The sequence below is a fragment of the Leuresthes tenuis genome, unplaced genomic scaffold (assembly GCF_036924035.1).
Source record: "Leuresthes tenuis unplaced genomic scaffold, fLeuTen1.0.hap1 SCAF_20, whole genome shotgun sequence".
NCBI lineage: Eukaryota > Metazoa > Chordata > Actinopteri > Atheriniformes > Atherinopsidae > Leuresthes > Leuresthes tenuis.
Window position 1 is genome coordinate 10974130 of NW_027325374.1, and position 12911 is coordinate 10987040.

Here is a 12911-nt window from a genome sequence, read left to right on the forward strand (position 1 = left end):
CATGAACTGTGGGCACAACAACCTCTAACTTACCCTGACTCAGGGACATTCAAAGTCACCTGTCTTTTGGTTTTCGACTGCCTTGGCTTCCAAAGGAAGACTTTGAGCTTTGTGTTTCTCTAAAGGTGCATTTGGTTTACACAGTCACTGTGTGCTCTTCTGCCGAACTCTCAGATGCCTGCTTTAGGCCATCCTCATCCTGTCTATCATCCCCTTTAAGATTTTTATTTGCGTCTCCATGTTTTTGAGTTTCCACACCCCATGCACATGTAAAAAAAAAAAAAAAAAAAAAAAATCCCCCCTTTTTTTGTCTTATTTTTTTATTTGTTCCTTTGGTTTTTTGCTTTCTGCATTGTTAACATGTTTTGTTTCTTTCTTTCCATTCTGTTTCCCCTCTGCCATTCAGTACCTACAGATGAAATGGCCCCTGCTAGATGTTCAACCAGGAGGTCTTCAAAGTAGACAAGCACTTAAAGATGCCAGGTCCCCGTCACCGGCACACATCGTTGTAAGTAACACTCCGCTCGGTACTTTTCTTCTTTCACCAGCCCTCTATCCCCTTATACATGACAGTGCAGAACAGAAACAAACCCTGACTACCTCCTCTCATCCACTGTGGATACTTGTATTGGCTTCCTTTAAATCAGTCACTAGCACAACTAGTCAGTTTTATAAACGTGTTCTCTTATCTGTGCACCTTTTTTTTTTTTTTTTTATAAGGAAAGTTTTGTGGATGCAACCGAACTATCGGCAGGCGAATGGTGCTGGCAGTTTTTTGAACAGCCAGGTCCCCTGTAGCCTCAGAGAAAACGGTAACTCCCAAGCCAAACTGACCTCACACTCGCAACTTCTTGATGAGAATAAGCTCGAGTCAGGCTGCGAACGCACTTCTTTGAGGGAGGTGTGGGCGTTTCTTAAACATTGATCGTCCAAGGAGTTGGAGGAGTGCTCTGGCAGGAGAGTTGGCTGGACAGCCATAGGGGCATATTCAGCACATACTCATAACGGAGCACCCACTTCAGGCAAGTCAATATCTTAGAGGCTATCTGCCCTAGAATCAACCGCTGAATGTGAGCTAAGTAGTTGGCTAAAGGCGTAAAGTTTACGGGAGGTCAGTGGAAAGGTTGTATATAGGGTGAGCGTAGAGAGGTGAATGTGTGTGGTCACAGGGTTAGCGTGCAAGAAAATCAATGAGTTGGGGATTGAGCAGTATCACTGAGGTGACCGTTGGTGCCCGAGGCCACACAGTTGTTACTTTTGTTTTACAGTTGTGCTTTAACATGTTGTTATGGTAAAAATGTACATGGCACATAACAGTTTGAGAAGGAGAGGTCTTCCAAGGTTGTACGCTCATGAAAAACAGGATCTCCTGTGATAACACTTGAGTGTTGGAGTCAGTCACGTCTGGCCCTATTTGTTTATGCATTCTGTCTGTTCGTTTTGGCTCTGGAGTTCACACAGAAAGGTAGCGGGGATTTTTATCGCACAGATTACACCGTCAAGACACGGTGTCCCTCTGAGTCATCTTTGACATTTGATCAGCTTAGTCACTTTTATGGTCCATAATAAATTCCACCTGAAACAGTTACTCAAAAGTTGGCAAACTGAGACCTCCCTGGTATTTTGCCCATTTAAGTTAAGCACGTCTTAAAATAGCATGAGTTGACAAGGCAGCTTATTTGAAACAGAAACCTGTCAGAAGTTGTGTTTAAGACAAAAAGCCAGCGCTGACAGTGTTATTTTGAGCAAAACAAGCCCAGCTAAGGCCCTCCTTATCTTCCCCTGCAATGTTAGTGTTATTTTTATACCAAAGGGTTCAGGGGCCTCTACTTACTCGTGTTATTTTAGGAGACGCTCAGAAAAAGGGTTCCAACTTCTATGTAGTCATTACAGTGGTTGTAGGCAGCAAATACTGCAGGTAAATACATGAGGATCGTTCCTGCAATGAGTCATATGGCTGTAAATACTTACCACCTTACATATACAAAAACTCCTGCTGTGAGCTTTAATATGATTCAGTTTGCGAAGGAAGTTGGAGAACAATAGCAGACTGTTGGAACGCTAACTTTTTAGATTGGTGTTGTCTCATTTTATTAACATTTCTGTTGTAACCTTTTTTGAATTAGCTCGCTTGATGACAAATAAGTTCCCAGAATGATGTTTAATTCTAATAAAAACTCTGTTTATGGCTTGAATTCTCTATTTTAAGACATTTACTGAAAGTTGTACTACAGCTTTGGGCAGTCAGTCAAGCGTGTTTCTCTAACAGGCAACACCAGCTCCAAAAAAACAAAACAGAAACTAGCTCTGGGGCAAAAGCGAACTCAAAACAACAGAGAATGACAACCAGATGGAAGAATTGAGCTTGTACGTTGCTGAAGTACAAGACCCGCTCACAACTGCAAAATGTACTGACTGTACTCCTTGAGATACATGAAAAGATGAGAGACATGAAGACATAGATTGGTGATGATGAGAAGGTTGGTGAAATGTAAAAATACGCCTGGAAAACAAAAAAAAAAAGTGTCCATTGAACAATTAAGACTTGAGGCACAGATACTCTCACATGTTGCACCCAGTGTTAATGGTCCAGATGGAGCAGAATCTTGAAACTTCAGTTATCTGGCAGTTAAGCTTCTCCTTTGTTAAGTTATACAACAAATTTCTGTTTAAAGTAAAATTGGTTTTAAAACCAATTCAATAAAACTGTTATGTCTTTTGTAAACAACAAGTTTAAACGTCTTAATTTAGAGGTTAAATTAGAAACACAGTTATGCTTGTATTCACCAAGATTGATTTTTACCGTTGAGGCAGCGATCTGCCTTGGACAAAGAACCGTTAATGAAAGTGAAGTGTAAATATGAATTATTAAGGTGCCTTTACAGGGTTAACTTACAGGGGCTTTCATTTTATTCTTTTATTTCATGTTTTTTCTTTCTTCTGCTGTTCAGACTTTAGTTCTAAGCACAAAAACAATAGCAGAAGTAGATATCCGTCGTCTGAGCACAGTCAAACTGATAGTTTGATACTGACGCTGATCAATATGAGGGAAAAAAAAAAAAAGATTGGAATATTTGTGGTCCTGTTGCTCAACCCTGTGTGATCTGTTTGATTCGCAGGCTGATGAGATCAGAGGCGTTGCAGCATCACTGCATAGGCACACAACTGGCTGTTAGTACAAGTGATGAAACTGGATGTGAAATGCAGCCTGTATTGTTGACTAGCCTTCTATCCTGCTCCAGCATCCACCTCTGACTGAGAAGGAAGTGTGATTGAATGTTTCCCTGGTTTGCATCATACCGGCAGTCGTCCATATAGAAAAGAAAGATTAGTGTGTACAGCATTGTGAATTCCAATGATAACCCCACACAGACTCCCATCGGTGCCACTCAATTGGTCAAGTTTTTTTTTTTTCTTTCCTTTTTTCTGTATGCCTTACAGGTCTGGTGCGTGATCCTCTTATCAATGAATTTTGGTGTAAACAGTAGTTTCTTTTTGTTTACAAATGCAAAGAAACATTGAAGCACGTTGACCTCTGCCTGCCTGGAGCACTCGCGGGCTGCATTGGTAGTGATAAGAAGCCGCTGAATGGCCTGCGCGATAACAGCCTAAGTGACCCACAGTCGGTTGAAACAACAGCAGACAGCCATAGATGGGAGGAGAGATACACAGGGATGTAGATGAAGCCCCTGAGAAACTGCGGGAAGAAGAGCAGGATAGAAAGATGGTTTAATTTGTCTCTGGAAAGCTCCGCTGAGGTGAAAGGCTGGAGGATCAGCTGAGAAAAGAGGAAGTGACCTCACCCAGGCTGGTCTCTCTTAGGGCACGCTGTATGCCCCTGTTTACCATCCCCTCAAAGGAGGCTGCGCTGGACCTTTTTGAAGTGCCTGACCACCCCGCAGGCAGCCTCTAAACCTGCCGCTGCTGAACTTTTATGCGATTGGCTGAAAGTTGTTCAATATTTATCCACATATTGATGTGTAGTTTTTTTTAGGGCAAGACTCCAAGAAACATTTCATGCTTCATTTTTCTTATCGTGATGTTTCGATAGGTCATTGTAGACTTCCAGACTTTTTTTTAAAGCAGCTGGTAGCCTTTTGAACAAGGCAAATAATTCTATTAATATGTACGTGGCGTTTTTCACTAAGAAATAAGTATTGCATCGACCCAGTAAGGCAACGTGCCATGGCAGACGGTTTTGGGCATCCACATCTTGCGTATGTTGATAACATCAACAAAAATGGAGTAAAAGGGCTCTGGGCTCATGTTGGTGATGTGCTATCTTTTGTTTGAGACCCAGTAAATCTTCTGCCACTGTCATTTGAATTTTGAGGTATGAGACCATGTTAAACACAAGTCATTCTTATCAAATCACATTCATTATTTTGCTGTTCTGCGACCTGGGGGTTGGCAGGGGGGGGGTGGGGTGTTGTGGGTGGGTCAGTGTTGAGAGCATACACACTACTTTCTGACTTCCATGTGCATACACAGCCTTAGAGTCTAGAGTCTAGCCCTGACTGAACAATGTCTCCATTGTTTTGTGGGCTTTCACTGGCAGCAGGGGACGGCTGGAGTGTTAACCATTTCCCAACTGCACCTCACTGTGTGTCATTGTGCGTGTGTGTATCAGAGGTAGTGAAGCATGGGCTTGAAGGCATGAAGAGAGGGAGGGCACTTGCTCGAAGTGTATGGTAATTAATGTGGAGGAAGTGATGGAATCTGGCCATTTTTACGGCTTGCAAAGACCTCCCACCTGAGCCTTTACAACTGCTGAACATGCTTATTTTATTCCCATTCAGTCCAACCTGTTCCTCCCAAGACTGTGTACTGGGTAGAGGCTGAGAGAAGAGTGAAAAGAGCCAACAAGTTTTTGATATTATGAAAAAAAGCGAGAGTTGCGTCTTGGCTAAGCATTCAGAAAAGAGACGCCATACTGACTGTGGATCCCTGTAGTGGGCCAAAGAACTGGATTGACGTGCTACTGTTGCTCTAGGTTAGTATTTAAAAAAGACAGGACCGCATTCACCTTCCGGGGAACACTTCTCTGCCCATCGTTGAGGAGTAGGGATAAAGGGGGCTTCCTGTAGTTTGAATAGGCCATGCACCTGGGCTGTCCAGACAATTGTCCAGAACTCTGGGAGGCCCAGCCTTCCCTGTTGTTAATGAGCGACCCTGTGGTCATCAGGCGCCACCCATGCACTGTCCACAGGCTTTACCTTTCCTTTCTCTATCCTGACTTGTATCCTCACTTGTGCTGACCTTAAGCTGCTCTTTCCTGCTTCATTTTAAGCCTTCATCCGAATAATCCCTCTGTTCTCCTTTTTGTTTTCTCTCTGTGCACGAGTCCCTCCATCCAACCTTTGCTGCAACCGAGGACTCATATCCCATGCTTTAATTTATTGTTGTTGTCACTTTTAGATCAAACATTTCAATTGGCATGTAGAACTGAGTGATGAAGTAGGCCGTTTCTTTTATGTGCAAATGGTCTCTCAATTGAATTTCTGAGGGAAAAACGTCCTGATGTATACTGATATGTAATTATGATTGGAGATTTTATTCGTCTTTCCCATCTCTTCTTGGCAAAGTGATCCAGCCCTCAGACAGAAGCGCTCCCCTGTCTCTCTCTGTCTCCTCCAGACAAGACGTTTGTTCAAGGGGTCACGCTTACATCATCAGTTTGGGCCCAAATCTGAGGCTGTCGAGACATGGCGTCAGGCCCGGGAACTGTGACAATGAGAATGAGAGCACCTCAGTCAATGTATCTATCCAATAGTCTGGATGTGGCTTGTTCCCACAGACAGTCCACTCAGTGTTGGCTTAGTCAGCAACAATCCCACAACAATGACTGAAGAGGCTTCTGGCTCCTTGGACTTTGAACATAATATCGAAACAGTTTTAAGTAAAATGCCCGACTAATTGCTTACAGAATAAAATGTGTATATTGAGTCGAAACATTTGTTTGTAAGGGATGTGAACAGCAGCTTTATGTGTGTGTTCAGTCACAGCTTTGTTGTTGTTCTTGTTGTGGCATTTGACTGTTGAATAACCCCCTTGAACTTGAGCTACCCCAGAAAATGTGTGACTCGATGTTGGACACGCACATTTGGAAAGGATAATAGATATTTGTATCTGTAAGTGTGTGCGTGTGTGTTTCACCAATAACCACTGTGTTCACTGGCTAGCTTTTATGAGCAGTTATCTTGCTGGCCCGAGGGTCAAGCTCAAGTACAAATAGAACTCAGTGATCTGAGTGCACAGTAGCTTTTAGGTACTGAAGCCTTTCAGTAAACTAAAGGCCCTGCTGCTTTTCTCTGCATGTTCTTTGACTTCTTCTAGTCTCTTCTTTCTTCCAAAGTAAATCGATATGTCCTTTTTTCTCCTCTTTTCTTTTTCCTCATGTCCTCTGTCATCTCTTGATATCTGCTCAAGATCTGATTTCTTCCTTTTAGGGAGAATATAAGCTCCTAGTTTAACCTTTGAGCGCCTCCTCCTCGAGAGAAACATCCCTGTTTTAAACAGCTTGCTAGACAGGTCACCAATGAAACTTTTACATATGTAAGGAACTAGTAAAAGTATAAGCCATTACTCTCCCGGGAACTCAAAGTCTGCACACTCAATTACTTTGTTTAAAGCTTGGTTTATAATTGGAATTTTAAGAGCCATAACGTCATAAAAAAATCACAAATCTGACCCTTCCCCCTGCCTCAGGCCACATTTAAGTGGCAAGAGTGAATCTCCAGATCAGCTGACCGCTGCTGAACATCCGCAAAGGTGTGCAGGAGATGAAATGTAGTACCAAAATGAAACATTGTTCTAACAACCAGCCAGCCAGTACCAGCAACTGTGTAACCAGTGAAGAGCCAGTGTTCTCCCATTTTTCCTGTGTAAAATTAGTAATAAAGGGGTCGAACATGCGCCCAGGAGAAAGCTGAGCCAGCAGAGATGAGGCAGTACTTTAAATAACTAAAAAGCCAGGGGATGCATTATTTCCAGGGAGAACACGTTGCTTTTGCATAAAACCTGGTCGGCTGGGATTGTGTGCATATTTGTGCATGTGTGTGTGTGTGAGTGTGTGTGTGTGTGTGTGAGAGAGAGAGAATAAAGGAGAGATGGAGAGCTGATATAATTGTGTGACTTGGGAACGTCCATCTTTGCCTTTCAGGGGCCCTTCTGCTGGGAATTCCCTGGACAGTCAGATCTGAGCCTTCACCAATTTCATTTGGTGAGAGACCTTTGAATTCCAAAAATATCTTTTTGGATTTTTTTTTTCGTTGATTCCACACACAAATTAACAGCTGATGATTGATTTTAAAAACACATATATATATCTATATCTATATGTATGTATATATATATGTATGTATATATATATATATATATATATATATATGTGTGTGTATGTGTATATATATATATATATATATATATATGTATATATGTGTGTATATATATATATAGTCAATAAAAGCTTAAATCCTGGTGATGATGATTGTGATAATCATGCTGTGTTGTGCTTTGTGCTAATTCAGTGCTGCTGCTTTGCTGCTGATATGCTTTTTGACTGTCTAAAATGCCCTTTTGTATGAAATCTAGAAGGCGCGAGATCTTTGTGTCAGAAGAATGCCTTTCATGATACACATTCAGACTGTTTAGCTGCTTGAGTTAGTTGTGCTTTTATTCAATAATGTTTGGCTTTGAAATCATCTCTGTCTTTTGGAATTTGTTTGACTTGTTTGTACTATGTCTAACAGTTTATGGATCGCTCCAATTAGCATACATTTTTAGAGGAGCCTTAGTCACAAAAATCGTGTATGTATTTGGTTTGAATTAGTCTAGAATCCGAACAGCACGGGAAGGAGGTCTTTGTTTTGTTTGAGCTCTCTAGTGCAGCTGTTTTGAATAGTTCTTTCCCAACACAATCTGCGTAGCATCATTTTACATGCAGAGATGAAGTACCAATACACTGTTTACGCTCTCTCGTTGATGATTTTGTGTAAAGATTACTGTAGTTGAAAGAGATGTCCCTCGATAATTCCCTTGTCCTGCAACTATTTTGAAGAATTTTTCCAGAATGTGAGCTATAAATGAAAGAGATGGAGGGCCTATCGGTAAAGTTAGCGTTGTTTTTACTGCAGATTTGACATCAGTAAACCTTGTTTTGATTTGCCACAGTCAGGCACTGTGAAGCCTGAAATAGGCTGGCATTACGAAGCCCAGAGGAGAAGTCTTAATCTCATCTGAGGCGACCATAACTCTCTGTATTGCCTACTTGAACTGTTTGACCAATCCACTGCTTGTTGATTATGTACGCTCTGTAGGGCCTTTGCTATTACTGAATAACACAAGTCCTTCGGAGATAAAGATGGCAAACAAAGAAGGTAAATCCTGCTTGCAAACCGATTAAAATGATAGTTGGCATTTCTCTCCCCGTGTCAACTTGATGCCTCCCTTCCCTCCTCCTTCTCTTTTTTACACCAGTGCCTCTGCTAGAACTTGTTTGACGAGGTCTGGCAGGATCTCGTCTGGGTGTGCCTGTCTTTCTCCTTGTGTGTCTTATAAACACACCTTTGTCTACCTTAGTGTGCATGGAGTGTCCTTGGGTCTAAGGTGTTACTTGAGTTTTAGATGACAGGTAGTCAGAGCGATGTTAAACTTTTGTTAGTATCTATGCAACCGTTTGAACTTATTTAACCACGTGAGCTGACTTCAGGCCCATGTAGAGTGGATACTGAGCAAGAAGATTTAGGTCTCAGAAGGATGTGGCAATCATGATTTGCTAATCACTGCTTTGTACAAAGAACCAGAATCAAGGTTCAGATGCAATCTGAATGAATAATCGTAAGTCATGATGAAACACTCCTCACACTCTGCTCATCTTTGACAAATTTCTCCAGAATGGGATGATCTGCATTCTGCAGCCAGCCTTGTGAGCGACAACAGACTCAGCAGCTTGGCACGCTACTGTATTAACACTGGAGGCCGTTTCACAGGGAAACTTGTTTTGACAGAACTCCAGGTGTCTCATTGTTGGGGATGGCATGGTTCAACAGATTTACCAATTAGCACTGGGCTGAGGGCACAGGAAGGGTGGGAGGGAAAAGGGAGGGGAGGGAAGAAATAAAACTTGGGGAGGCGGATTTGGCCGCAGTGATGGAATGAGGTTTTAAGTGAGAGGGGCTGGTAGGGGAAGGTGTGGAGAGAGGCAAGGGGAGGAAAAGGGGAGGGGAGGGGTGGAGTGTGACCATACGGAGGCAGGCTGGAGTAAGGCGATCCTTGACCTCATTCCCTCCCCCCCCTCCTCCTTTTCCCAGCAGTTGTATGGAAGAGGCTGAGGCTTGAGCTGAGGAGGGGAACTACATGGAAGGAGAAGAATGGGGTGGGAAGACAACACAGTGACACATGGCAGCTTTTCAAAATAAAGTTATCATCTTTGCACTTTGCTGATCAGTGAAGTTCAAATTGAACTTGTTTTTGCTCTTTTTGTCACAGGCAAACTTTGCGAACACAGGTACTTCAGCCAGAATTTTAATTTGTATTTTCTGCGCCCCCCCCCCCGTCAGCCATGCCATTCGTACTCTGGTATTAGAGAGAATTGTGTGAGATTAAAAAGTGTTTTGTTATTAGTCTCACTAACCCTCTCTGTTATTCCTCAGAAATGTCTGTTTTTTTTCCAGGAAGTTTTGAAGTGAACTTTTGAGAACAGGGCAAACTGATTTAGTGAATATCCCAGGGGTGGCCTGAAGAATTTAGAGTAGCTTTTGACTCTAGAATGTTATGACTTTGTCGTGCTCATGCGTATATTTTGTAGCACTTTGTGCTCTACAGATACATGAAATTATGAAGTAAAAAAGGGCGCTAAAAAGATGTTCCAAGTGAAGGTGCCTATGTGCTTCTTTAAAGACATCTTTTCAGAAAAATGCTGCTTTTTTTTCACAAAAAAGAAAATTCAGGCTTTTTCTATATGTAGGAAGTTTACAACAACAATCATATTAAAACTGAAAAGTGCATTGCGGCGTAGCTATTAGTCTGGTCTCTTAGCAGAGAATAGGATGTCCTCTTTGAGTCAGAGTTTTTAAAAAAGTTTATGCATTTGGTCTGGAATGGTTTTATTACCAGAGCTGATACACTTGCACCTACCAGGCAAATCCTAAGCCTAAAAAAAGATGGACAAGATATCTGCATTTAAGAATCCAACCGTTCCTAGGTGCCACAATCACTTCAAAGCTTTGAGGAAAAAAAGCAATCGGTATCCAGAGAAATTACTATGAAATCCCACTCAGTGACGCACCAAACAAGTTATTGCTTTATCCTTCTTTATAAGCTCCAGATCACTCTGCGGTCTTGTGGATATCTCTGGGTTTTAAAATGATTTAGCGTGGAGCAATCCCACAATTGCTCTGGCAACTGTGTGTTTTTTACATACGAACAAGCGACTTGTGATTGAGAGTGATGGAGACAGCTTTTTGGAAAGGGAGAGTAGACTGGGACTATGGTGGGGAAAGATGGGAGGGAGAACATGAAGCCCCGCCAAATTCCCCAAAGAACAATTTACTGTTATGGATGAATACACTGTCACAGTCAAATTTCGACTTCATGGATGTGTGTGTTGAAGACACTGGAATGCTGAGTGATTCCAGAGAGCACTTAAGCTGCCTTGAATTCAGTTTTCTGTCCCCGCCCGTGTTATAACAGGAGAGGGGCTTTTCTTTGGAGTTTGCACGGGTAAACACCGAGTATCTGCTTTCTGAGCCATTAAGCATCGCCCTCAGTCACCTTCCTCGTATTCTAAACAGTGTTTTCTGGTTTGTTGGGGCAGCCTGAATGATTCCAACACCCCAATTTATTTGATTTTGTTCCTTTCTGCAGTTCCAGTGAGGACCTGTCTGAACTTTTCTTGGATTTGTTCGGCTCTGGTTTTGATGTGCGTGTTGTTTTATTTATTTATTTATTTATTTTCTTCGTATTCTTAAAAGTCTGAATTGTCAATAGTGCCAGGCCCTGCTTTTGTCTCGGCCTGGAGACAGAATTTGATGCGATACTTATTCCTCCCAGTCACCTTCTTTGAGCAATTTTCCCTTTCTGCCGTTTTGTTTTGCTTTTGTTTTTTCAGGGGAAGTTTGGGACTCTTCTTTCAGGCAGGTGACCCTGTGATTTGACTGCTCTTGCATACCTATGCAGGTGTGCACATGACATGCAGGAGCATTTATTTATCCAGCCTTTCAAAAAATATCTACTCTAATGGAATGGCCTGTTAAAATGTCAGCAAAATCAGTCATGTAATAGAAGGAGGTAAGTGTGATGGGGTGAAAAGGGAGAGATGTAGTCTGTGAGATTAAGGAGGATCAACATACTGGAGGTTTTGGAAGAAGGGGGAGATGGCATAGAACTAACAGTATATGGACTATTTTTCATGGGCGAAAACCCTAAATGTGTCAGACCACTTCTTCTCATCTGTAAGATGTGCAAAAAACGCCCATCATTGGCCAGACATCGCCTTCGAAAGATGCTGAGAAGTGCATGCTGGGAAAAGAATAAACAAGCCTGTCACCAAAGTTGGGAAGAATCCTGAGTACAGCGTTACTGTCAAAAAGCAGCTTCCATTTCATACATTATTAACATTACCTAAACGCATTATTTGTGTATTTATTCATTCATTTGTCTTGTTAACATCTTCCTGGAGTAAGATGAACAGCGAGGCCAGACTGGCTGCGTGACAGTTGTGTGTGAGATTTGAATAAAAAGCCCAGCAGCGTGATTGGAGCGAGACAGGAGCAGAATCTGTGGACACCAGTCTTCCTCTCCAGGCTCATTAAGGGACAGTAAGGCGATGATGTCGAATCGGCACACACTTTACTGGCCTGCCTTTTTTCTTTGAACAGTATCACCCTCTTATCTGCAACATGCTCTGTTCCTCCACAACAACACGCTCCTACTCCCATGCACGCACGCGCTCAGTCTGTCTCTCCTCACGCACACACACTCTGCCTACATACACACTCATCTTATGCATTTAGCTTGTTTACACGGAAAACTCCTAAGTATGGGACTTGTCCACAGAATTTTGGCAGCTCTGTTGTATTTTCTCCTACGCCATCGGAAAGGCCTGGTACTTGTTTTTTATTTGTTCTTTTTTTTTCTGCACAGACATCACAAATGGATATTTTAATTGGAACTTTTGGCACTGTCTCCATCTTGCGTTGGAATGGCAGACAAGTGAGTGGCTGGCGAGGCCGGGACTGGGCTGATTGGTGTGTAGCGAGGCATGCCTAAATCAACTGGCAGCATGAATAGCTTGCTTGATTCTCACTGGCATTGACTGGAATCTGTGGCTTTTTTTTTTTCCTTTTTAAAGTGAGATTCTTTCTCTGGAGAAAGTGTGGAATAACCAACAAGGGGGAGAGACTACCTCCTGCTTCCTTGAAGCATGACTTCTCTTTTGTTTTGTTGGTGCAAATTACTTGCCTTCATGTCATCTCGGTTCTTGGCTCTTTTGTGCTTTTGCTTGAATAAAATCCCTCACCCTTGTTGTTGTACTTCAGCACTAGATTAGTACATCCTAAAACAAACGTTAATGTGCTCATGAAGTCATTATGGCTTTCTTCTTCTATACTATATTAACTGAAAAGAAGTGGTAAGTGAAGAAGCAGTTCTAGAAATAAATAAATAAAAAACTAATAAAATCAACCCTGCAGATAATTTGATATCCATCTACTTTTTCAACCAATGTTCAGTCTCCGGTGTTTGGAATTCTTAAGCTCTTACAAAAGCTTTACTGAAAAAGGATCTGCACTTTCAGGCTCAATCCGGAGGATTAAAGGAATTGAATTAAACACAGATAAGTGTTTAAACATAGAGGTAGAACAAGGTAAACTGGCACTGTAGCCCCTATTGTTCCTGTGCCAGACTTCATC

At 42.1% G+C, this 12911-nt stretch overlaps 1 protein-coding gene across 30 annotated transcripts in view; it reads left to right on the forward strand.

Annotated features, from left to right (window-relative positions):
* The window catches only part of tcf7l2 (transcription factor 7 like 2), an 84825-nt gene that overhangs the window by 29423 nt on the left and 42491 nt on the right, over positions 1-12911 (forward strand). For 16 of the 30 annotated variants that reach the window (XM_072374035.1, XM_072374036.1, XM_072374037.1 and 13 more), the window contains exons 4-5: positions 407-508; positions 7163-7222. The exons of 4 other annotated variants lie outside the window; for them this stretch is intronic. In XM_072374035.1, the coding sequence (XP_072230136.1) occupies positions 407-508; positions 7163-7222 (162 nt within the window). The remainder of the gene's footprint in view (positions 1-406; positions 509-7162; positions 7223-12911) is intronic. 10 more of the 30 variants (XM_072374039.1, XM_072374046.1, XM_072374030.1 and 7 more) reach the window with 1 other exon arrangement.